The 26589-nt window shown below is 43.5% G+C and overlaps 1 protein-coding gene across 2 annotated transcripts in view; it reads right to left on the bottom strand.

Annotated features, from left to right (window-relative positions):
• Window positions 1-674: 674 nt before the first annotated feature.
• LOC133214875 (potassium voltage-gated channel subfamily KQT member 1-like) overlaps window positions 675-26589 on the bottom strand; it is a 486013-nt gene continuing 460098 nt past the window's right edge. Inside the window, exon 17 of one of the 2 annotated variants that reach the window (XM_061358248.1) lies at window positions 675-792. In XM_061358248.1, the coding sequence (XP_061214232.1) occupies window positions 772-792 (21 nt within the window). In that variant the 3' untranslated portion in view covers window positions 675-771. Of the gene's footprint in view, window positions 793-8370; window positions 10004-26589 lie in introns of those variants that run through there. The other variant, XM_061358237.1, reaches the window with a different exon arrangement.

The raw sequence follows: 26589 nt of genomic DNA, 5'->3' as shown, positions 1-26589 counted from the left end.
ATATGAATATTAACACCCCCCACCCCCCACCCCCCCGGATATAAATAACCACAGAATAATAATAATAAAAAAATCTAAGGTAGCAAAAATAGGGGATCAGATGCATGAGTGAAAATAATGAATTACACTTGTGAATACAGAGCAACCGAACTGCTCTTTTACCCTGCATTTTGCTGCTCAAAATGCTCTCTTGTCTTTAGTGGACAACCCCTCAATCCTATACAAACTAAAAAGACTGTAACTTGTCCTTTTAATGCCTTTTTTTTCCCTCTCCTAAGGGGTCATCTGGAAGATGGAAGCACAGAGGTTTACTGCAGTGGGAGCAGAGGAAGATCCCCAGCATCCCCCAGAATAGCCATTCAGCCCCCATGAGTATCACAGGACAAGCAGGGATGCTGTGTGCTGTCAGCTGCTGGGTTCCCCTCCACTTGCCTCCTCCCCACCTGTTCCCAGGCCCCAATGCAAGTGTGAGATGGGATTTCAGTGAGTGGAGCACTGGGGGGGGTGAGCTGGGAGGAAGGGGGGTCTGACACATCCAGGATGAAATGTCCAGGTGCAGGGAGCTGGAACAAAGAAATAAGAAACAAAGAAGGAAAAGGAGAGGGAAGGCTGGCGGGCGCACGCACGCGGGTCAATAAAAAGTGTAATGCATCTTTCTTTAATTAAATCCCACCCTTGGATCCACTGGGCAGCCCCAACCTCTGCTCCCCTCGGGTTTGTTGACTGGCACAGCTGTTAGTAAATCACCTGCTGGTGCGGCTCTCCAGGGCTTTAAAGGTCATCTGTCAGTGGCTGCTGGGCAGAGATAAAGAAGAAAAACAGAACCAAAAGTCTAAAAACAACAACAAAAAAAAGCACTTTTTGAAAGCAAAGCTGCTCGAGCGCTCTGCGTCCAGGCTTCCCACTGTTTACCTGGGGGTGAGGGGCTTTTTATTCATCCAGTTCCCCCCCCTACTCTTTTGTGTGTGTTTTTCCAATATAATCCTTTTGTATCAAGCTTTTCTTTCCCGCAGGAGAATCTGTAACCCTGCTGCAACAGCATTGCTGAGTCCCCAAGAGCTGCACTCAACCTGCTGTGGGAGGGGGTGATGCTGCTTGGGTTGGGAGGGAGCAGGGGATCCCCTGCCCTCGCACCCCTGTCCCCACTGCTCTGCCCATGGCACTCATCACCGTGCCACAACATGGCCGGGTGTGCAGGATGGTGGTGGTGGGAAGGACACAGCTCATTTCCTCCTCTTCCTGGGGTTTGATTGCTAAGAGCTGCAGTCAGGAGAGGCATGGAGGATGCCCCAATGTCTCCTGCTTCATTTGAGAGCTGTTTTTAAGCTGAGGGGCTCTCCCTTATTGATGCCCGCCTGAGCTATGCTGGAACTGCATTGGAGCCATGCCCATGCCATGTGTCCCATTGGAGCCTGACCCCATGCCCTGACTTCCCAGCTTGACCTCCCTCCTCCTTCACCACTATGGCCTTGGCAGGTGATCGGGACTCTTGGTTAAACCTGCTCTGCTGGTCTTGCTTGAGCCCTGTGGGGCTGGGTCCTTGGTGAGATCATGGGCTTTGCTGGCCTTGTTATCACCCTAGGCATCTTCCCTTCTCACATAGAGCAGCCAGCCCTCATACCCCCTGACTCCCTCCTCCAGATTACTTTAGGAGAAGCCAGAAGAAGCTATGCAACCTCCTTCTGCTGTTTCATTTCCAGCAATCCGTGGCTCCAGGGCTGCAGTGCTTCTCCAAACCAGTTGTGTAGATAAGGACTGCCTATTGATGGCCAAACAAATGACCTCATCCAAATTGGAGAGTGGGTCGGGTGGAGGGGGAAGTACATGGAGCAGCTCTGTCGCAGGACATGAAAGAGCATGATTGTCATAGGTGATTCCTTGCCACAAACCACTCCTTTAGCTGTTTATGCTTGAAGGGATAAGCTGGTTTTATGGTTCCACTGTCACCTTAATTTTCAGTTCTTGCAAAATGTTGTCAGTGAGAATTATGTTATTTTTACAAAGTGGGCAAGGCCCAGATAATTTGGGAGCTTTTTTCCACCGGATAATTACTGTCATATTTTCAATAACTTACCATTTTAATTCAGCACTGAGCACGCAAGAACCTCCTCAGACTTTGATCCCAAGTCAGGCAGAATGTGCAGGTTCTGTTACAATTTCAATTTGTTTGCTTTAGGTTCATTAAACTCAAAGGGAAGCTTAGGGATCTGAGAACCCACTCAAAGACATGCCTTTTGCAAAACTGATCACAGTCATTGGACACCTCCATCATGTCTGTGTCTGTTTCCAAACACATGCTTTTTCCATGGAATAAAAACTACTATCTGCCACTGTAATATATGGGTTTTGCAAACCATTGGAAAATTTTGACACTAATTCAGAGCTCCAACAAGGTTAGTGAAATTAGATCTTCTAATAACCTACCAACCGTTTATTCAGACACATGATGAGAGAGATAAAGCCAAATTAATCTGTTGTGTTAGTCCATTGACTCCATTAGATTCACACCTGCATTGGATTTAGCCTGCTTTGACCACAGACCCATCAAGTACATAACCTCTCAGTAGTCTATATCTCTGCAGCAATTTTCATTGTTGTCCCTAATACTCTTCCCTGCAAATCCCACGGAGAGGAATGACTGTTAGGTTGTCAGCTGCAGACCTTTCTAGACCTTGGTTGATGCTGAAGTTTATTACTTTCTTTTCTAATACAATAACTTTCCTAATCTGGAAGACTGGCTTAACTGGACTGTTGCATGGGGAATAGCATAACAAACATGATAACAAAGAGGAGAAAAAGCATCAGTTCAGTAAAAGGGATATACGTGGCTCTGAGAATGGAGACTGTGTTGGTCACTTATTGCACTCTGCTAGTCTCTGACCAAAGCAGTAGCCTTCTGGGAGTTGGCCAGTGGTGCTGGTGGAATCCAAGAGTGATGACACTTACAGTGTAGCCAAACTGAAGGATTTGGCGCAGTACTGATGTATCATGGGAGCCATCCCTAGCTCTTCTTGGCCTCCTGACCTGCTATCAAACAAAGGGAAACTTGTACTTACAATACCAACCATTACAAGTAGAAAGGAGAAGAAGAATCAGTAGTTGGCAGAATCATTTGTTTAGCTTGGAAGAAATGAGCTGTTTAGTATTTCAGAAAGGGGAAAATTCTCAGCAAAGAAAACAAAATGAAAGAGGACACTGCATCAGGCAACTGTTCTTCAAGTGCAAGAATAATGCATGGGTGATTTCCCTTTCCCCCGCACCAGCCCCTCCACCACATACACTAGGCTACTTGAAGCGCCTTACTAACAAGGTGTGGGATGGATCTATCTCTGCATCAGAAATGGTGAGAGTTTCTCTCCATAAGACTGGACAGGTACTTTTGAAATGTGAATTTTGTTTCCCCTCTAATGCTGAGGCAAGTCTCAGGGAAATGCATTGTTCTTGAGAATTCAGGTTCTTTGGTTGAACAAAGACAGACCTTTGTCAGTCTGGTCAGACAGCCGAGCTACAGCAGTTACACTAATCACAGAGTCCAAAAACCCCCTTTCCTTCTGTGCTCGCGTCAAGCTGGTCCCTTCCATGCAGCTCCACCCACCCCAGGGGGAGATCAAGTAACATCATGAAGATGAGTTAAAATTCTGTTCACAGACCCACATGTACCAAATCCAAACCCTGAGACGAACGGGTGCTCAGCCAGGAATCTGAGCAGAGACATTGTACTTTTATGGAGTCATTTGGGAGCCACTGTAAACCATAATAAGGGCTAAACACAACATAGTAAGTATTTCAGCAAAACAGCTCATTGTAGGGAAGATGCTCTCTGCTGTTTACTCTTTCATGTCTGACAGACACTGTTTACTGTATGATAGGGAGAGAATAGGAGAGAGCATGTTCACATCCCCAGCACCAACTACATGACTATATTCCAGAGCCTGGAGTATTCTGGTAGTCAGAAAAGCATGTGGTGTGCAGTGAGAAAAAGGATAATGACCATTAAAAGGACATTAAAAAAGTGAGACAGTTTAGTAATTCCAGCTACCTTTGACTGTCCCTTGACTAAGAAAAAAGGTCGCTTTAACTAAGAAAAGAAGTTCCTCTTCAGGCAGAGAGGAACTCAAACTTTTTGCTATCATGAAGACAGAACAGTACTATCTTGTTTAGTTTTGCTGGCTTGGCTCTGCTTGAACTAGGAATAATGCCTGAGAGAGATTTCCACCATGGCCCCTCACCATGCTTTTCCTGGGCCATTACAATGATTTTGGCACGTACTCCTTCAGGATACTAAATAATACAGTTTTGATGATAGAGATTCCTCACCTGATTATATTTTAGTCCTTAAAATGTGCTTTTCATTTTATACATGTTGTTCAAACTGTTCAGAAGAATGCTGAATGAGACCTGCCATTTAGGGCTCCATGAGATACAGCACATCCTAAATATATCTGAGTACAGACCCTTAAAGGCTTAGGTGTGAAACATCAGAAAGAAGAGAAAAGCGCTTGAGGTACTGAGAAAAGAGGCACTAGAAGAATCCCACTCATTCTCCATAGCTAGTGATCTGGGAACTTATGGCTCTACAGAGGTGAGAGGGACATTCAGCACAGGCTCCTCTGGTGATGCCAAGGCAAGGCCTTTCAGGGCCACTAAAGGGACCCACTTCTGAAATGGACAGCTGTGGATGGAGAGTTTTTCTCACTTCTTATTCTCCAGAGATAGAGTGATCTAGATGAGGGAGCAGATTTCTGATCTGTGACCCATATCGGCTGTTTTGGTGGCACAGTTACCTTTTCTCAGGAATGAAAGCCCCCAGCTGATGAAAGCTGAACTTTTTATCTCCCTCACTGCTGCAGCCTTATCTTATGCAGAACTTTAATCCCACATATCACTTCAGAATTATCATCATTAAAGATCTGGGAACACATTTTGAGATAAGATTTGTTCATGATAATATTACTGACTGTGTAATTATGGAAATGAGAAAATAATCCCCTTAGGCTTTGTTGTAATGACTTCTGGGCATCTTGCATCATCATAGGCAGACAGCAGGCTTCAGAATACCATGCATTATTGAAAGGAATGTGGAAAATCTTGTTTTTGTTGGTGTTGATGTCTCTAGTGAGGGAGGACCCTATGTATCTTCACTGTGAAACTGGATCAGGTAGAAAAACATGCGATCTTTTTGAAAATAAATACCTAATCTTTACTTCATCTTCTGTACTCTTCTTTTGATGCATTGGCAAACTGCATTCCTGATGGCCACCCCTGCTGATACTGTGGCCTTGAGAGACCTTGGCTGCCTGGTCTATGCCTCTGTTCTGAATCAAAAGACAATGTGGGACCATTGCAGACCTGGCTGCACAGTGCAGATAACTTCATTGGACCATGTTAATTCACTATTCACTACTATTTTACTGATGCAAAAAGAGTTGCTATAGGAATGAGCTTGCTGAATGTACTCTGGTCAGCATCTGTGTGTGTGATGTGTGTGCTGGACTCCCATCATGGAGAAACTGATAGGATGAACATCGGTGCACGAATGTTAGTAGAAATGGAGACGAAAACACACAAATGGACTTCCCTGGGAATACTTTCTGTGATTTTGCCTCACATTAGAGCCACTTCTGAGAGGAACACTTGAAATTACACCCTTTTTTCACAAAAGGTAATAAGGTTGACACTGGATTATGCTGACCACTCAGCCTCACCTTACTGATGAGTAAGATCATGGAACAGATCCTCCTGGAAGTTATGTTGAAGCATATGGAAGATGAGGTGATTAGATGCAGCCAACATGCCTTCACCATGGGCAAGTCATGCCTGGTTAATTTAATGGTTTTCTACAACAGTCAGTGCATAACCTGGGAAAAAGCAACTGATGTCATCTACCTGGACTTCTGTAAAGCCTTTGATAGGCTCCCTCATAACATTCTTATCTCTAGCTTAGAGAGATATGGTTGGAATATTAGATGGATAAGGAACTGGCGGGGTGGCTGCATCCAAAGAGTTTCAGTTTAAGAGTTCAATGTCAAGATGGAAACGAGTGACAAATGATGTCCCTCAAGAGTCTTTCAGTATATAAAGGGGCTTATAAGAAAGATGGGGACAGACTTTTTACCAGGGCCTGTAGTGATAGGGCAAGGGTCAATGGTTTTAAACTGAAAGAGAACAGGTTTAGGTTGCATATAAGGAAGTTGTGTCTGCCTCATCCCTGGAAGCATTCAAGGCCAGGTTGGACAGGGCTTTGAGCCACCTGGTCAAATGGAAGGTGTCCCTGTCCATGGCAGGGGATTGAAACTAGACCATCTTTAAGGTCCTTTCCAACTCAAACCATCCTATGCTTCCATGATACAATTTTCAGGAGATAATGCACAGGCAGAAATCTTCAGGTAAATCCATGTAAGATTCTGCTTTTGTCTTTTTTAATGAACCTAGAGACATTAGAGTTTTGGATGAAATCTCTGCTAACAATCTTCCAGCCAGGATTTCGCATAAATACTTAAATAAAGGTACATGTAAGAGTCAAACTTCCCTCTGCAGCTATGCTGCATTTTTATTCCCTGGAAGACTCCAGCCTGTCAGAGTAAGCTCAAGCAAGTCAGGCAGTTGTATCAAGGAAGTAAACTGTGGGAGCATAAAATTTTTATGAAAAACTTAATTTCTTTCCAATCACATCCAAGAATTATGACAAGTTTCTTTTAGAATGACTCTTCCAGAAGACACTTTTTGTGGTATTTCATCCAACAAATCCATACTGCAGTTAGAAAAGTTAGCAAAACCTGCCATGGTGCCCCCAATGGTCTTTTGATGCTGTTCCTTGACGGACTAGATAATCTCATGACTTCACAGGACTCGAGATTCCAAAGTGGACTCTTCAGGGTTTTGTAGTTTCCTACAGCTCATCCCTATGCTTCTTCCTTGCTCTTTCCATTTTTTGTTTTGCTACATAGATCTGATGCTGTTGCTGCCTGCTTAGTGGATTGAAAGGCCTGACAAAACCACATTGAGTAAAAGTAAGTTCTACTCTTGGGAAATCATAGCTTGCTGATAGTGTGTGTTGGTATGGGGGCACTCAAAACACTCATGATGTGCAAATGTATTAATATGCAGTCTATTCACTATGCAAAACTATTGCTGCTCAGAAAAAGGGTCACACAGTATTACCAGATGGTTGCATCAATGCTATTCCTGGACACTTTCACCCCATGGCGATCAGAAAGATTTTAGTAGATGACAACTCTTCTCTTAGCTGTAGTTGTGGAGATTTGCTTAACTAATGTGAAGCTGTGTTGCTTTCATTTTTTGTACCATTACTGCCATAGTGAAGATGGGTACCTCCCAGCAGTCCTCTTCCTTCCTCACTGCAATCTGCTTAGGCCACATCCTTTTCTCTCCATTGTGGCAACAGCAATGGTTGTGGTCATGGGTTGATGGTGCTGTCTGGACATGCTATACCACATTGCAGTGTTCCCAGTGGCCACCTGTAAAGCGGATGGATGGCCAGCCCTGCTGGAGTTTCAAACCCTTGTGGTCCCACTGAAGAATTACTGGGAAAAATTTGGCTTGTGTTTAAAAAAAAAAAAAGACAAGTTCACACGCACACACACACTGGCACATATCCTTTTATCTGAAGGGACTTCTGCCTGTTTATACTTTCCTCTCACCCACTCATCCCTTCTGACACTCTTCATAGCTGAGACCACTTGTGTTTTATTTAACTGAATTTTCCGGGGAAGGGTGTTTAGTGTGTTTTCCAGGCACTTCAGAGTAGTAGGTGTTACTGTATGCACAGTGCCTTAACACTTCCATTGAGACTGATTATTAAGTAAAATACTGTTTCGTTCTTCAGTCCACCAAACAGTGACTGTGCATACCCCTCACACAACTATCTACAGTGTACCAGAAGGAATTTTCACCTAGTGTTGGTCTCAGAAGTCCCTGAGCCCTTCTGCTGAAAGCAGTACTCCTCATCTTCTGAACCTCTGCAGCAAAGGGATCTCCAGGGAGATCTTTTACCTGAGGCTGATGAAGCCGTACCTTCCTTTGCTGTCCGTTTTCCCATTTAGCTCTGAGTGGCTGGAGTCAGAGAGGTTATATGAAGGACTATTGCAGAAGCTCACGACCCTGACTGAAAGCGAGGAGCAGCTCAATGCTCTGTCAGGGATTATTTACCATTTTCCCATGTTACATTCTGTATTTGGTCATGTTCAGTAACTCTGTAGTAATCAGACAAGATGGAACGGTGGCTTGTCAGCTGATTTAATTAAAACCACACTGCTGGTTTGTTGTGTTGTTTTTTTTTTTATTGCCTCTCACACATCATTGCTATTCTGTCTAAGACGCGCCTGCAATCTAAAGATTGGAATCAGTCTCATTGTGCTCTTTCCAAGCTTGAATTCCCAGACACACAAACCTGGGAAAGGGTTTTAAAGGGACAGGTAATAGTTAGAAACTAACTTGATTACATTGAAATGGACCACTTATTGGTCCAAAGAAATGCTTATTAAGGGACCAGTCTTTCAGGTTGATTTTAAATGCAGTGCAGGCTTTGCTTCCATGGATATGAGTGGGAATAGAATATATTTAGGATTTCCCAGGCAGCAGGTCTTTGCTCTGCAGACTTATTTTCATTCAAATGGTTTGGTATGCAAATATATTAAAAAGACTTGAGTAAATAACACTACACCCTTTTTAACTTGGTTTATTATTTACATATTTAGCAACAGTGTTGTATCGTCCCTTTTCTGGAGTGGCAGGTAAGAGCCATTTCACATACACAGTGACAGTATACCAGCCAGCATCTGCACTCGACTTACAACCAGATTTCGAGGAAAAAAAGAGCATCTAGCATTTAAGATTATATACAGCAGTTTATTTAAACAGAGATTAACTTTCATCAACAGTGTGTGCATGTCTGTTTTCTTTAAGAAACCCTGCCATGCTCCATCCCAGCTGCAGCCCTCCTGCAGTACCCTGTTACTCAGTGACTTGAGCTGAGCTTTACCAGTATTTCACAGCCAATTTCCATACAGGTTTCTTTTGTTAAAATTAAGGTAACTGGAGTCAACAACTGCTGCTGAATGAAGGTAAAAGCTTGAGAACATTTTGCATAACAGTCATCAGAGTAGCTGATAGCTATTACAGTGTTCTTGTGCAGTAAGCCTACGCAGATACTATCTCCCTTGCCTGTCTGTTCCAACATGCATCTCATCTCATTTGCAACCCTTTGCTTTAATTAGCTGAAATCTTTGCTTCAGTCTTTCATATGTCAACCAGCCTGTGTACACTTCCATATTTTTAATCAGTAGCCTGTTGTCTTTACTTTGTCATTCGCACTAGCATATAAATCTCCCCTCACTGCTTGGTAGAAGTCAAAACATGCTGCTTATTTTTCCTGTTCACTGATTTCCATTTGTTTCATCTTCAGATGCTGGCTCTTTTCCCCCTTTTGGGCATGCTGTGAGCATTAAACTTAGTGATTAAATGCCAAAAACGCAGTCCTTTTCCCCTTCTGTGCTCAGGAATGGGTCATCCTAACACTCACTCGGATGCTTACCTCAATAGTGTGCCCTGTGTGTGTGCAGTCAGCCTAAATGGGGCCAGCTGTGTGGGACCACCGTAGGCTGACAGGGGTTAGCTAAAGATGGCTAATAAAGCAGGTGCAAAACTTATGTGGTCTCCTAGGGTCATGACTGGCTTCTTGTTGCTGCTTCTTATTGCTTTATTTAATCTACTACAGCAGAGTATTTAATTTCACCCACGACACAGCCAAATCCTGAGACACCAAGACCTGAAAATAACCGGACATCGAAGAGTGAGAGGGTGACACGTGGTTGTCCTCTGGCTTTCAGATATTCTGGTTGGCTGAGGGGGAAGCCGAGATTGTCTGCTGTAGCTGTCCGACAGGTGGGGTGGCTTGCCTTGACATCTGTGCCTGTGGCTGATCCCCCAGCTGAGCCTGGAGGGTGTTCAGGATGTCATCCAACTTCTGGTCCATCTGCGAGACCTGTTAAGGAATCAGAAAGCAGACGAGCTCTCAAATGGCTGCACATGCTTATGGTGAAAGGCATTCACTGACCAGAAGCTCTGGATGGATAAAGCCTGGCAGGGAGCATGGGCATCTGAAAACCAGCAGCTCCTCTGAGTGTTTTCTAGCCTGCTGCTCTAGAAAGATGGAAAGACACTATGCTGTCACAGGGAAGGGTACAAGACCATGTGAAGTAGCAGCAGAACAGGACATTGGTGGCCTGAGGACTTGACCACTCGAGCCTGCTGTTTTGTCTTTCAGCCTTTTCCCAGGTTTGCCAGCTTCTCCTGGTGATGATGCATCCTGCAAATATCTGCCCTGAAACTCTCTTTCACTCTTTGGTTTATCGTGAGTGTTTTCTCCCACTACCTCTCCCAGTGCTTCACCACCCTTAGTTACAGGACATCATGCTTTCCACTGCTGTCTTGGGAAATGAAGCAGCTCCCCTCCCTTCACACAGTAAACAGTGTCTCAGTGATACATGTTACAGTCAGAGATTCTACCAGATATGGTGTTTATTCCCATGCATTGTTAGGAGGATAGTCTACTAAAAACCACATAATAATACCAATGACTACATTAAAAAACAAGAACAACCGTTCTATAGGAAGCTAGACATGCTAATCCCTCCTCTCAATTCTTTACTATCCAGATGAAATTTCTCAGGCACAGTCTCTAGACAGAATTCTTTTCTAGTTATTATTTATTTAGCAGGGAAAGGCAAATCTGTATTTTTAAAGGGATGCTGCCCTCATACTTCCCTCTTTTGAAATTCTGGCCTTTTCTAAGAGTGCCAAGCAGGCATTATCCCATTGCACTGTAGGCTTGCCTTCACTGCAAATGGCATCCTGCTCAGCTCAGCAACAGCCAGTGGGACAGGGTGAGGACTGTTGACTGCTCTAGTTTGCTCTAAAGGCAGAACTGTGGCCAGCATCTTGTAATCAACTGGGATCGCTTCTAATGATGCTTGAATACAATGCAGCTTTGTGTAATAGATGAGCCCAAGAAAAATGAGCATTTTGAAGAACATTGGATGGTTCAATTTACAGTTATCTGCTGTGAAACTCTGAGCCTCTGAAAACTGTGATCTGTCCCAGTGGGTCTAATAAACTTTGATAGCAAACCTTTTAGAGTAGTATCAGATCTAAACTGAGCTTTCATTAAAAAGGGAAACAGAGAGAAAGAGAGAGAGAAGGATTCGAGCCTTTTTCTGTGCAAAGATAACTGGAAATAGCCATTGGCAGCAAGGACTGAAAGCTTAGCAGGCTGAGATTGCTTTAAAAAACAAGGCAAAGAAAATCACCTTATCCTCTTTCCCCTTTTCTCACTCCAAGTGTCGGCTTCCCTGGGGCCCCCTCAAACCTCAAGGTACCAGGAGCTTATTAAAGTTATATCATTTTGGCAACCACTATTTTCTCCTGTATGCAACCTGCTGAGGGAAGGAGGAGTGGAGTATCTCTCTTGCCTCATGGAGGAAGAGATGTGTTTGTCTCTCTTTCATTTCTGTTTTCATGACTACTATCTTCTAGTAGAAAAGCCCCTTTCCCTGCCAGCCTGAGCCCATGCTGCCAGTGGCACTTCTGCCTTTTCCCATGTGTAGTGAGCTGCTGGGAGACAGTGATTGATGCTGCTGTGGCCGGTCTTTCTCTCTGGTAGGGTCACCGACAGAAGCACTGACCATGCTTTCATCTCAGGCACCACAGCTACATGTTCTGCTCAGCATTAACTTGGTTGGGAGTCTGGAAGTCACTAGTGGTTTAAGGGTTAAGCAGCATTGAACTAATTTGAAAACCACAGCCTTTATTTTCTCCTTCATTCTTGAAAAGCCTGTTTGGCTATGCTGGTAATGACTCAACAGAATCTTTCTGAAGCAGAAACGTAGAACAGAGCAGAAACTAAAGCAGAACTAATACATTTACAGTAGGGTAAAAAGAGGTGTAGGCAGGGAAATGGGATCAGGAAGATGAAAGATCTTTTGGGGCTTTCTTTTGTGAGGCTTTGTTGATTTTGATCTGCACGCTTGATGTTAGATAAGCTATGCCTGCATATTGCATATAATTTAAATTTGCTGCATTTCTCTGGATTTTGCCAACTCAGTGAAAGAATGTGATGGGGAATAATTTTATGCACTTTTCTTTCCAGGAGAAAAGGAGGGTGGAGAATGTAAATATTCATTTGTAGGGAGGGAAAATGAGAAATTAATAGAGAACAGAGTACATTGCACTGAACTTCTGTCACGCGTGAGGATCTGCAAGTATTTCCTGAACCTTAACAAAAGAAGCTACTCATTTCTCCTGTGCCAACCATATACATGGGAAGGGTTTAATAATAATTTGTAGGATTAGAACCAGGACCCCACAAAATTAAGCAACCCATAAGAAGATGTGGTCGGTGGCAGATCTCTTCTAATCTTTAGCTTTGTGTTTTATACACAGGCTTAAGCTACCACTTTCTGACTTTAGATGCTTTAAAATATGCCTTACTTTGAACATATAACCAGACTGGCAAAACTTTAGTCAGAAAGACAAATTCTTAAGTACCTTGTCAAATTGGAGCCTAGTAAAAAGGGGTCAAATTTGGAGGCTGGTTAACTGTGATTAAGGAGTGAGAAAAAAAGAGCTGTGCCTCAACTGAAGCCCATAGGATAACTTGCAGGGCTAGAAGACTTTTCACATGGGTGAAGGGTTTTGGGTTTCTCCAAAACCACCTAGCAGCTATTACTTTCCTTGAGCTGCCGGTTTTGAGTAACACACCCAGGCAAGCGCGCAGGCAAAGGGTTAAATTGTGCAGCGTGTTTTTCAGCTGAGTAAAGTGAGAAGCCATCCAGGGCTGGCCACAGAGTTTCCAGAGTGATGCGATATGGCCCTCAGTGGAGACAGGTGAGTTTGGCAGCTGTCCACGGGCAAACGGCAACAAAACGTCTGTTCTCCCTCATCACAAAGGCACTTCGGAGACGAGCTATAAAATTGTTAAAATGCCTTTATATCCTTTCAACTGCCCTGTAGAAAGGGGACTTGAAAAGGCAGTTTAAAATGTTACGCTGTTGTTACTGGGGCTATGGGGTGAGCTGAAGGAGTGTTGAAATGTGCGTTCATTTTAACATCTCCCTGTGAAAGGGGACTGGACTCCATGGTGACATGCAGGACTGTTAGACAAAGAACATGCCTTGCAGCCAACTCCAGTGAATTACAGCAAGCCATGAACTGGGTCACCCAACCTGTGGGATGCAGGGTGTTTCTGCTCTTCACCTTGAGCACCAGGTTGGCTTTCAATACCTATGCAGTGGTTGAGGCTGCTTTTGAGCCTCTGTTTCTGAAAGCTGGTGTCTCTAAATGCCTCTTTTTACCTCGGTGGGGTCCTGCTGCAGAAATACCTTGTGGAGAAGGGGACCCTAGGAATGGCAGCAGTGTGGAGGATGAGAGCTATTTTAGCAATCTGGATTTTTATTATCAGAAATATACTTGCCTTGTGCATTTAAGAATTCATTACAGTTGGGGAGGAATAATACCATTTTGCTAGTGTCACAATGTTTCATTTTTGAGTAAGAAAAAACTGCTTTGGAAACATGATTTAAGATAATTTAAATCTATTAAAGCCATTCCCCTTACCCTCAATTTTTAAAACTGAAGAGACTCCCTTTAACGCTAGTTGAGGTGACCTAAGACAAGCATTTAGATTGGGATATACTTTTTTCCTTGAGGAGATTGACACTAATACGTTGACAGATGACAAGCGGTATAGGTGTGGTGCTTAGGGGTGTGGTTTAGTGGTGGACTTGATAGTGCTGGGTTTAACGGTTGGACTTGATGATCTTAAAGGTCTTTTCTAACCTATGTGATTTTATGATTTTGTAATTCTATGCTGGGTATTTGCTACATGCTGTACAGATTCCTAACTCCCCTGACAGCTTTTTCCCTGACATGGTTTGCACATGCACACCATAATCAAAATGCATGTGTGGAAAAGTCAGTTGGAGTAGCCACATGGTTTCCCCCAAATCCTCTCACTTTAAGGCAGAACAATCCTTCCTCGCAGGTTTTGCCTATCTTTTTGATATGATTTCTGGAGGCTGGGAAAGCCAGTATCAATTATATGCACAACACACCAAGGTGAACTATTTCCACAGGAGGAGCAGAAGGGGAAGATGGTCTGCTGGGCACTGAAGTAAATCTGTAAACCCACAAGCATACTCGTATGTTGCTAAGTGAGTGGAGCTTTGTATCAAAAGCTAAACCCCCTAAATCATATCAAGTTGCTGTCACCTCCTAAAGCCTCTGCTCTCTGCCTGCCTGTAGCAGTCCTACATGAACTGATCAAAATAGCTGAGCTGTACAGCCTTCATACAGTTGCCTGCAACGTATCTGGGCTGCTGCTACCTGGGATGCAGCACCAAATGGAGGAGGGAGAAAAGACAGTCAATTTGTGTTACCAGTCATGGAGCAGCAGCAAGTTCTGCTTTTGGTTAAGCTGGATTGACTTTGGCTTCCTCTTCACATCACTCAAGTGGGGAAAACCATGAAGTTATGCCCAAGGTGTGGTGGCAGGGGTGGAGGACTGGAAGAGACGCTGCATTGTTGAGACCCATCCCCAGATATTGGAGCTGCTGTATGATGGGTACTTTGGTTCTGGAAGCTTCGCAAGATATCCAGGCTTCCTCTCCTCAACATGAAGCTCTCATCCCACAAAAACTGCAAACCTAAGCACAGATGACCAAGAACCACCAAAGCACAGTGACCCACAGGAGGTGAGTAAGGTCATTACCAGAAGTCCCTTCTGCAAGGTGTTATGTGAGGTTTCCCATCTGACACTGCAAAGTCAATCACATCTGGGGCTAGAGCTGCCATGATCATGCAAACACAACATCCCAGTGCAGGGTTTCCAAATCACTAGAGTCTTCAGCCCACTGGACACCCCTTCTCTAGCAATAGCCCAACTGATCAAAGGCTTTCCATCATGTAGACCTGTCCTCTCCCAAGACTCTACCATTTCCTCTGATTCCAGCCTTTGCTGCAGCTCCTGTCTCCTAAGGTAGCTAAAATGAAGAAGGATCCACTCAGTGCAGCTCTGACTTATTTGAGGGCTCTAACACCAGGTGCTTGGAAGATCATTTTCTGATGGGTAGGATTTATTTTTTATGGGGAGAAAAGTCCGTGAACCTTTTTTTGCCCTGAGCTATTCTACTTTCATATACTTCTTTCTGAATATCCCCAACTTGTTATTTGTGATAGGTCACCTAAGGTCTAGTTCACAGGAGAAAATTGTATTTATTTAGTAAAATCAGATGTGATATAGTTGAACCAGTGCAATCCATTTTATGGATGCTTCCATGTCTGACTTGTGTAACATATTGATTTAGCTTAAGCTCGTTATCCAGAAGTTCATGCCATTTTCTCATGCTGACCAGGTCTGTCACACAATTTTTCTTCTCATACCAGATGTTGGACTGATTTGATTAGATTCTGTAAAACCTATGTTTAGCTTTAAATGCACATCTGGTCTTGTAGCTTCTCTCTGCCTACAGTTGCACCCAATTATTCAAACATACTAATTGCCTATCGTATAGTTTGAAGTCTGAACTGTTGATTTTCGGAATTGTTTTATTTTCTAGCACATCCCTGTGTGGTTTTATTGCTGTCCAGAGACTGCTGATTCTGGGAAGGGAAATCTTTTCTCCACAGCACTGCATGCAAAACTGCCTCCCTCTCACCTTGCTTATTTCCTCTTAGAGAAATTTCACCGAGGTAAAATGCTGAAGCCACTAAAACTGGTTCTTTTTTCCTTTGTAGCATGGGCAGACTATGCTAATGTCGATGTAGCCTGTTGGCCACACCACTACAGAGACCACGACTAGCTTGGGGAAATTTCTCTTGTGCAAGGTGCAGCTCTAGTGCAGCCTCTGTGAACCTGGTCCAATAAAGTGCTTATGGATGTGTTAGCTTGAAGCATGTGGAGAGTCTTGCTGAGTTCGCCAAATATTTAAGTGCTCTGCTGGGCTGGAGCCAGAATGGTCAACAGTTTGCAAGACTATACCTTTAGGATAAGCTTTTGGAGTCTTCTAAAGTACTCATACACACATATGCACAGAGATATATCTACACCACCATTTTTCAAGTCTCTAAGGAGTGATAATTGGCATCTACTATAGTATCCTGCATGAAATGACTTTAGCATTTATATTAGCAGAGAACTAGCAGCTTGTATCTCCTCTTAAAACAACAACAACAACAAGAGGGCTTTGATGAACAAACAGGCTCCCATTAACTGGCTGTTTTGGGGATGAGCTGTAACAGATCTGGAATTGGCCTCAATCCTAAAGTGATGCTGTATCCCAAAGAAAGTTTGCCAGGTGGCACGTACACAGGGAAACATCTCATTGTGGTATGTCAATGCCTCATAGCCAACTGCCAGCACTCCCTGCCCTAATGCTGAACTGTGCAGCATCTTGCTTCATTCTGCTGAGGGTGCAAACAGCATAGAAAGACCATCTTCAGTCAGTGTGAGATTTTGCCAATAACCTCAAAGGTCAGGTAAACAGGTACATGAGTAGAAGCTACACAAAGCCCACCTCCATGGCAGCTTGTTGTTCTGTCAGAACCAGTTCTCCATGAACAGCAAAAAATACATAAACCACCAGACTGTCTTGTTTGACTTATTCCGCGCACCCCTTAGCAGATATCAGTTGTTTGTTTTCATTCCATGAAACTTATCTAGGTAAGCCCACAATTTTCCAGGCCTCCCTTCCTTTATCCCAAACATCTCCACCCATTCTTAGGTCAGGTGTTATAACCTTTGGTGGCCTAGAATACAGTAATATTTATTTTAAGTATAGGTTCATTTATTTTGTTTTCCATCTACCTTTCCTGTTAAAATGAAAACACAAAGGTCTATCCCTCTGCACTTTGTTCCTGGGGTATTTCCTGTTGGTACCCTTTTGGTGAGCATTATATTTTTATATTTCCTATGTTGTACTGATGAAGCTCTGCAGTAAGACCAGTGCCTGTGATTGCTGTTTCTGGTGTAAGAAAGATGCCATTTGCTTAACTGCTAAGCAACCCTTAAGAGTTCAGCCCTGGGTTTCCAAAGCAGGCGTCATCAGCACACAGGTTATCAGTGTTACTGCTTCAGGGCAGGTGTGACATTATTTTATATTTAAAAAAATGAAATCCTAAACTAAAGGTTTAGCTGATGATTTATCTCTGTATATTTTCCCTCAGCAGCTTTGAAGTAAGATGGCGAGTTTCAGACACATTTGCCAAGGAGAAGAAGTCCTTACAGATTTCTGAGAGTCTGGCACTCATGCAGAAGACAGACATCCAGATTAGTGCCTCATTGAAGGAAGGGCAGAAGAGGAAGGTGAATTGTATTATTAGACCCTGGAGAATCCACACAGGATGCCCTGACCACAGGAAAAGCTTTATTCAGTTCTTGCCCCTTATTAGCCTCAGATAATCAACCACAAAATATAGAGCCACAGGAAGCCAGGCAGCGTAATTGCTACAGCTCCCAGAAGTACTTATTTCTAGTTGAAGAAATTCAAGTGGTGCCACTCTTTGAGTGTTTAATTGCAATCGTAACTGTCCATAGCTACCGTTATGCAGCAGCACTGGGCTGTGTTGTAACTAGTGTGGGAGTTTGTATCATTTTGGCTATTTGCACATGCACCTGTGTGTCTGTTTGCATCCAGTGCTTTGGAACATTAACTTTTTTCCCCTTGATTTTCCCCCTGTAGGTAAACGAGACTTTGCAGAACCCTTTTTCTCCCGATTTACATACATAAATGGTTATTTTTGTTGTTGCAGGATGTTTCATTCTTTACCCTCCTTCTCCAGATCCTGCTCAGATCCTCCCTGTAATCTTGCCATCTCTCTTTGCGACATCGCTCTTCAGGCACACCCTGGATGACGCACTGCCATTTCTCAGCTCATTACATTGTGTGGCTACAAGTCCTGCTGCAAAACCAGCATGGAAAGAAACACCACGCAAGAATAACAAAGCTCGTCCAGCCTCAGAGGTGGATAGGCAGCTACTGTGAGTCACGCCTTAATTTCACAATAAAGCAACCTCGGAACTCATGCTCCAAGATGCTGATTAATTTAGTTTCTAAATCTCTAAACAATACTGGACAGAGAAAAACAAGACAAAGTAATTGCAGCACTGAGCCTTCTGTGCTTGCATTGTTTTGTGTTTATTTTTGCTTTTTTGAGCTCTATTAAATCTCTTCCATGAGAACAAAATCTAACCTCACCAGTCTCATGGCTAGATAGGCTTTACCAGTTGTTGTAATGGGGAGGATACTTTGGACTGTGCTGCAGCTGGTTTGTTTCCGCTCATCATAGTTGCAAGGATTACTTACTTGCACTAAAATCCCATAGTCCAGGCCTACTGACCTGACATCTAACTAAGGCAGCATTTAGTTAGCACAGCCAATGGTCTGTGTATGGCAAGGTAACATGTTCATCTTTAACTTGTTTAACTTTATTACAAATATTGATATACAACCGCCCTCCATTGACACTCACATACACAAAGCTTTACTCCAAGTTATCCGTCCATCTTTTTGTACAGGTTGGCAAGAAAAGCAAAGAGAGAGGGAGAGAGGGAGTGTTATTATTGGGAGGAGCACAGGCATTACGGTGATGGTGATCTAGATAGCAAGACATGTAGGTACTAGAAAAGTTCCAGGCAGCTCTTGTAGGACAAGACCAGGACTTTATAAACCCAAACTCTGAACTAATGCCCAGCACAGCCTTCTTGCACTGAGGGCAAGACACTTCTTGGGCGAGCCTTTCCAATATTTATAAGGTTTATATCAGGTTGCCTAGAGGATCTGTGGCTGCCCCATCCCTGTCAGTGTTCAAGGCCAGGTTGGACAGGGCTTTGAGCAACCTGGTGTAGTGGCAGTTGTCCCTGACTGTGGCAGGAGGTTGGAACTGGGTGAGCTTTAAGGTCCATTCCAAGCCAAACCATTCTATGATTCTGTAATGTTTGTTAACCACATGAATCAGTTAATCTGCCATTTCTTACCTTTCTGACATGAAATCACATGAAATTAGGTAGCTTTATGTCTGAAGACTGACCTACAAGAGATAAGAGTAATCTAAAATGGGGACTGAAATTATGGCTGTAGGAAGGAAGGAAATTGTACTGGAAAAGGGTAAATCACTCCCTGTTGGAAGAGGACAGGAGGAGAGAAGATGGTGGTGCTCCTTTGTCTTTTCTACCATTGGTTCTTTGGGGATTGAAATGGACATTACAGAACAAAACTGGAAGTGTGGCACGGTGTTCTTGCTGGGAGAAAAATATTAACCTGGAAACAAAAGGATGATTGTTTGGGGACCAGAAGGTGTCAGTGGGAGGGCATTGTCTGGGCTTCTGTTTTCAACTCTGAGTAAGAATCATTGTACCATTATAGCCAAACCCTGTAGCAAAACTAAGGGCTAGTCTGTGCACTGATTTGTGCTGATGTCAGGAAATCAAGCCTATAACATGCCTTTCATTGCTCCCAGCAAACCAGTGCCTGGACACTCATTTTGGTGTGCCCTATTTCAGTGAAAGTGATGAAGTAAGCTTGATAGGAGCTAACTCATAAGGGTCTTGGAAAGTGAAGACTGTACTTTTGTACTATGCACTGTTGAAAAGAGTGGATGAAAATTTCTCCCCTTATTTCTTGGCATGGGACAAGTCTCTAGAGTCACCTTGATGTAATAAGTTCACTGAAACTCTCACACCCTTTGAAGGATGCCGCAAGCCTTGCTTAATACACACAGCGCAATTTGAAGAAGAAGCTACATAAGCACATCGTGGTATGTATTTAAATCATGAGGATTACAAAACACCATTGTTAGCTTATTAAAACACAGAAACCCAAACCAAGTAAAATATTATCAGGCAGTGCTGATTGAGGGTGTAGCAATTTTTGATTCTTACTGATTCAAACGTGCTTTGCTGAAACCTTTGTTTTTGTCCTGCCTGGTTTATCTGTCATTTGATGAATTATACAAGCTTGCTTGTGTGTATCAGGCCTGATTAACTGCAGTGACTGCCACACACGTATTTACAATGAATTCTGGAAGAAGTCATGGTGAATGGGTGTACTCTGGACTGTCTGATCCAGCTTTGCAGCCACAGTGACCCAACATTGAGGGTGTCTGTCTGACAGACATATCAAGCCTCAGTATTTGGTCCCAAAAGCCACAGACATAAACTGTGCAGGAAAAGCAACTATGCAGCAAGAAACGGTTTATGACTTGAGCTGAGATTGCTCAGCACCTGAAAGGGTCTGAGCAATAAGTGGGGTGTGACAGTATAAATCAGTGCATGAACTGCCTATAGCTACAGTAAGTGGATGCAGAATGTCATAAGAGATTGCAGGGAGAATTAATTTGACTGGTTTTTTCTTTTTCTCCTTGTCAAGGTGGAGAATTAGTTGCGTAATATGTTCTGTAGCTGAAGATATGCCCATGTGCATTTAGAACACTGACTGAGAATAGGAGACTAAGTAAAGGAGATTTTTCAAATCCAGAATCTCAGTGGTGGAGGTTTTCCATTTCTTTTGTGCTTGAAAAGTAACAGAGAGTTTTGAAAAATCAGCATGGCTACATCCCCAGGGGAGACTCAAAAAAGACATTAATTAAAGCAAAGAAAGGGAGGTGTCTTTTGTGAGCTCTGCTGAGCTAGATGGATTACCTATGAAAGCTGGCATTGACAGGACAGCTGTATGAAGAAGCCTGTGGCAGAAGTACCGGTGTCTTATACAAACAACAAGAGACAGGGCGGGAGACGCAAAGCCATAATTGCCAGATAGATTTCTTCCTCATGAGGCATATGCTAAGTCAGCAGAAACCTGCTTCAGTTTTCTGTTGCAAGGCACTGCACTGTTAATTAAGGGGAAACAAAGTCAGTTATACTTATTATCGCTCTTAGAGCTCTTTCGCCTTATACTGCAGGGAATACTGCTGGGGAGAAGAACTTTATAGATCTTGCTTGGAGAAACAATCCTTTTTCTCTTCCATGTCTCTTTTTTTTCATGTATTGTTGCAGAGAAGAAAGCACAGCAGTAAAAAGGGACATGTATTAACATGAACATTGAGGTGTAGGAATATGAGAATGACCTGGTGAAATTTCACTGTCCCAGAATTTAATAAAATAATTTAAACTGGTGCTGCAGTTTAATTAAGATTTTGGGTTTCTGGACCTTTTGGGTTTTTAGAGGTAGAACACAACTTTCTGCCGCAGGGGTAAAAAGATCTTTTTCAGGTCAATAAGTAAAAATTCATTAATAAAAACAGGTACCTGTTGGGACTCCTGGAACCTTACACATTATCTACTCTTTTATTACTTTTACTCACCATGAACTATGACTTTGATCTATTAACTTAATATAATCTATATCTAAGCCATATTTAAAAATGCCTGAGTTATTTGTTGCTCTGCAGTGCTCCTCTACCCCCCAGAGCAAGCTTGTTTAATTCTATTTATCAGCGAGAAGGAAAATAAGATATCTATCTTTTAGCTAATTAATACTTCAGAAAGTTTTCACTGTCATGTTTAAACACATATTAAAAATCCCAGCTGTGACTGGGTTCTTCTCTTTCTACACCAGCATAGTGTAAAACAAAACTGACCACCACCATGAATCTGTGACATTGAGGCTCTGGTTTTCCTGCCTGACCACTGTGCTTGGTTCCCTTCACTGCATGCCCAGCCCTGAAACCACGATTAAAGAGTATGCTTAAGCCCTGCTGCTGCTGAAAGGCATGGCCCTATGCTCCCTGGCTGCACCCTCCTGCTCTCCCTGTCCTATAAAGGTCCATGGTTCAGCTTTGGCTGGATTCAATAGAAAGCCCAGGAGATCCGTGTAGCACAGCAGAGACTACCCATGTAGGAGAGCTGTCTCCAGCCTGGATCATCAAGCCATGAATGCCTCTTCCTCTGTGTTTAATTGACTCTTTTACTGCTTGCAGGTGACACAGGAGCAGAGGGGAAAAGCAAAAGTCATAAGTGAAGAGGGTTATATGTTGTGCTCCAACTGAGACACTGAGCACCCCATCATAAAAGCTGGGGTTCTTCACCCTGCTTTCCCTCACCTCTGGTATAACCAGATGAAATGTGAGGCACAAACCTGATTATTTCTAGGAATCTGAGCTTAGGCTTTAATTACTGTTAATAAGGAAGTGGATTTTCTATCTGCAAACAGATTTGAGAAAAAAAAATAGAATCTTTCAGACCCCCAGACCCCCAAACCTGCGTAAAAGCAAATGTAAAGTAATCTAAGCTTATCACTTTATTATTTGCTACTAATTTGCATAAGGCAAAATCACTGCAAAATTCATGCCCTCACAACTTTTCATTTAGAAAACACTTTCATGTATCCATTCAAATCTTCACTTGTTTTTATTGTTCCTAAAATGTTCATCAAAATCAATACTATTTTCTGTACTGCAGTAGATCCTGCAAATTTTGCCAGGAAAGACACATTTTGATGCAAAAGCTCCTTCCAGCTCTAGTTCAATCACTTGTGACTTAGCATATGCCAATGCACATGTGGTATTGCCCAGCCAGACAGCGGGGGAGCCACAGGATCCACTTGCTCAGCCTATGGAGAAGTCTGGGAGACCTTTATGACCCTGAGATGCTGGATGTTCTGGAAGGGGCACCAGGCCATAGCTGTCACTGTGCTGAGCTCTATAATGGGCAGGTTCATTTGGTACTCCCCTCTTCTGGTGATGGGGAGATGTCTGCACCTCCTCTCTCCTGGCCAGAGAAGCTGCCTTGCTTTGCATTATCTGCCTGATGCTCGTCATCCCAAGCAGGGAGTGGAACCACTTTCAAGCCACTTTTGTACTGTGCATTTACTGGCAGGCAGCTATGAAAAAAGCTCTCCTATACCCTCCTAGCCCAAAATGGAACCTGTGTACATCCTCCAGGTGCAGGACTTCCCCCAGTCTGAGGAGGCTGTTACTTTCCCTCTTTCCTTGATTTCAGTTCTTGTGCATAGTGTTGTTCCACTTACCACCCCTGAATGAGCATCATCATTATTTTGGGGCTGAAACCCTTCACCTCCTAGCCCCAGCCCTTAAAAAAGAGGCACAGGGGAGCAGAAACCATGTGCACAAGGGGATAACAGTGAAGGCTTGCGCATCCATGCTGCTAGCCAAAACACTGTGCCTTCCCCCAGCCCCTGCTCATTGTTTCCCTCCTGATGGCCTCTCCTAGGGACTCCCCGGGAGCAAGGCAAGGGATTACTCAGCTGAAGGCGATTCAGTGCTACGCCAGGGCAGAGGAAATGCCTTGCTACAGGACTTCGGACATGGTTCTATTTACCTACAGCAGTTGGACACCACCAGTAAATGCGACAGTCTGAAATATGGTTTTAAAGCCAGTTGTGGCACTCATAACTGGGTCTGCACTTGCAGCCGGGGAAGATTAAATCCTCTTGTTAGCCACAGGGCAGCGTGGTGTGGCAATTAGTATGTTAAGCAGAGCTGAGAGAGACTTTTGTAATGAAACCAACAAGTTGGCTGGCCCCCAGAGTCTGCAAAGGTTCAAGAACCTTTCAGTAAACCTGGACTGAGCCTTGGCAGATTTATAATTTCAAGGAGGAACTGTTAAAAGCACCCGGGTTTGTGCACGATTTTGAGCCCAGACCCAGCCACACTTGGCACTTTGGGAGTTTTGCTTTGGGTTTTTTGCATACAAATCCAAAACACAATGTAGACTCAGCAGGGAGGAACCGATGCAAACCAAAACTGCTGAGTTTTGCACAGCTCTAATTATAATCTCTTCACAGTCCTGGTTTTATTTATTATTGTTTGTACTGTGGTAGCAGCGCAGGGCTCCAACCAGCTTCGGGGCCGCACTGTGGTAGGTGTTGTAAAGGCAGAAAAAGGAGGCAGGATCCCCAGCCTGAAGAGTTTATAATCTAAATAAACAAAAAAGATAGAGAATGAGGGAAAGACATAAAACACGTAAGCAAAGTGATTAGGCGGTGTTGGCAAGACAACTGCTCTACTTAGCGTCTTTCTCATCCACATCAAATCGTGTCTATTTACCATGTAAACCCTTTGGGATCAGGGCTGTGTTTTCCAAAATGTGAAGCTAGATGGGATGCAAGAAATGAGTGGAGAAATGAAGGTGCTGCTGGTGGTGGTGGGGGCAACAGCAGGATTCCCAGCCCACAGGGTGTCCCCACCAGATTTTGGCAGTGGGGGTAGGATCAGGAGGCAGGTGATGGAGAGAGCAGGAAATGGGATGAAGGAGATGGACAGCACTCGCTAGCTTGGGTCAGGTCAGAAAACCTATTGTATGCACCGCAACAACCTGGGACAAGTCGCTGGACTGCTTCATGGTGCAGTTTCCTGAAGGGTTGAGCAGGGCTAAAAGTATTTCCCTACATGGCATAATTCCCCCTCCATGCAAACTGCTTTGAGATACTCAGGTGAAAGGTGCTAGAGGAATGCAAAGATTTATTTTTCATAAAGCTCCTTACATATTCTTTTCACTGCCAAGTCAAGGCCAGAAGCCAGGGATTTTAGAGTTGCATACATCCCTCTCACTATATATAGGTATTCATATGAATTAGAAATGATATTTATGAAAGAAGCCAAGGTATGTTTTTTAGAAATGAAACCTTAAGTAAGATTTCCTAAATCTATATATAGGAGCTTAAATGAACAGCTAGATTTACAATCAGAACACTTCTTTAAAACTGAATTGAGTAGTCTAGTTATAAGTTCCTACTTGAAAATATTTAGCCACAAGCAAGCTGGAAATTTTAAATCTTAAAAGAAGTTTGTAATGTCTGGATTGCTCCCCCCCACCCCCCTTTTTGTCTTTTAGGATTTAGGTGAAGGTTTGAGCCAGTTATTTTATCCCAATTATTCACCATTCTGCAACTATTAATTAAAACAAACAGTTCTCTGAAGCTATTTCTCACAATGGGAAAGATTTATATCTTGAAACTGAAGCCTATTTTCTCACTGCGTCTATTTTCTACACTGCGCAAGCATCCAAGTTTGTTATTGCAGCAATCACCAGTGCGAGCTCTCAGAGCTCCTTGCCAGGCTTGTGATATTTATTGTTTGCTAAGCACCAGCTCCTGGAGTGAAGCGATTAGATGAGAACCTCAGCTTGCAGTTAAAAAAAATGATGTAACTTTGCGCTGGACCACAAGGGCAGTGAAAGAAACAGGAAAGCATGAGCAGAATGTATAGTCAAGGGTCCAGCATCAGAAAGATGGGCAAAAAGGAAAACCCCACATGTATGATTATCTTTAAAGCCTAAGGACTCTTAAGCCAACCGCCCCCTTATAATTTGGAGTGGGGGGGGAGGCGGGGAAAATGACTCACAGCTTCTGACTGCCAAGGCATGGCCATGGCGAGGTTACTCATCGCTGCCCAAAGGTTTCTCTCTGAGGGGCTGCTCACCCCTCTGCTGAGCTGCGTGTGTTTGTTATCACCAGGTGCTGGGCTCTGGCCGCTTTCATTTATTTATTTATTTCCCTTTGTCCTGTTAAAACAACTTCACTGAGCCATTTGTTTATGAACATGTCCCGCACAAGGGGGACAGGGACTTGGCAAATAGAGACAACGGGGCAGTTCCTGACCCTTCCAAATCTGACAGGATCCCTTTGGCTTTCAGGGAAAGAAGAAACCCAGAACTATTAAAAGGTCTCAGCTGCCAAAGAGTCAGTAAGTCTGTAATAATGTAAAGCAAATGTAAACATTATATGATGAAATGCATTTTTTAAAAAGCCCTCTTTTCTCAGCAGCTAAATGGGCTTTATATACAATGGGAAGATTCATTCCTGAGGGTAGCTCCAGCATATAAAGCAAGCCCCTATGTATCACAGTCTAAAATATCTATTTCACATGAAATAGCAACAGAGGCATTGCCTTTACCTTGAGAAAAGCTTGTTCAGCCTCCTGATTTATGAAGGCTGTACTTCTCACTGCTCTGCTCCCCTCCTCACTGTGGCCACAAACCCTCTAGGGAGAGGAGGAAAATACGTCTGCAGGGAAGGAACCTAGCTATTACCAGTGGAAAACCAATGTGAAGAGCACAACAAAAACACGAGCAGGAGAAAAATGAGAATGTCTGTGTGTGGAAAAATAGCTATACAAGGTCATAGCTTAAGACATACAGAGGTCTGGCATGCATTGTTCACCAAGCTATGGATGGGAGCTGGGGACATAAGTGGGGGTCAGTAGCCAGCTCTGGCTGGACCCTGCAGGCATGGGAGAGAGCATGGAGAGCAATCACTTCTGCTTCTTCACTGTTACAACCCTGTTGACACCCAGAGTAACGCCATGGTTGTTTCTACTGAGTTTCTTCTCCACATGGTGGGATCTGGGCTGGACATGCTGGTATCTGTTCTGAATTAATCACCTTCTTACAGGGGATTGTGTGCTTGGAAGGATGGGAAGATGATACCAAAGCTTTACACATAACCTCACAATAGTAGTCACAGGTGAACTGTGCTCCTCACATTTTTCTCCAAAAGGAAATCAGAGGAAAGAGCAAATAACCCTAGGCTTTCCTGCTCCCCTTGAATAGGTCCCTGATGA

This window comes from Neopsephotus bourkii, unplaced genomic scaffold (assembly GCF_033783945.1).
Source record: "Neopsephotus bourkii isolate Nb327-2 ecotype Australia unplaced genomic scaffold, CSIRO-AGI_Nbou_v1 NB_107, whole genome shotgun sequence".
NCBI lineage: Eukaryota > Metazoa > Chordata > Aves > Psittaciformes > Psittacidae > Neopsephotus > Neopsephotus bourkii.
This window is presented reverse-complemented; position numbering and strand designations above follow the sequence as displayed.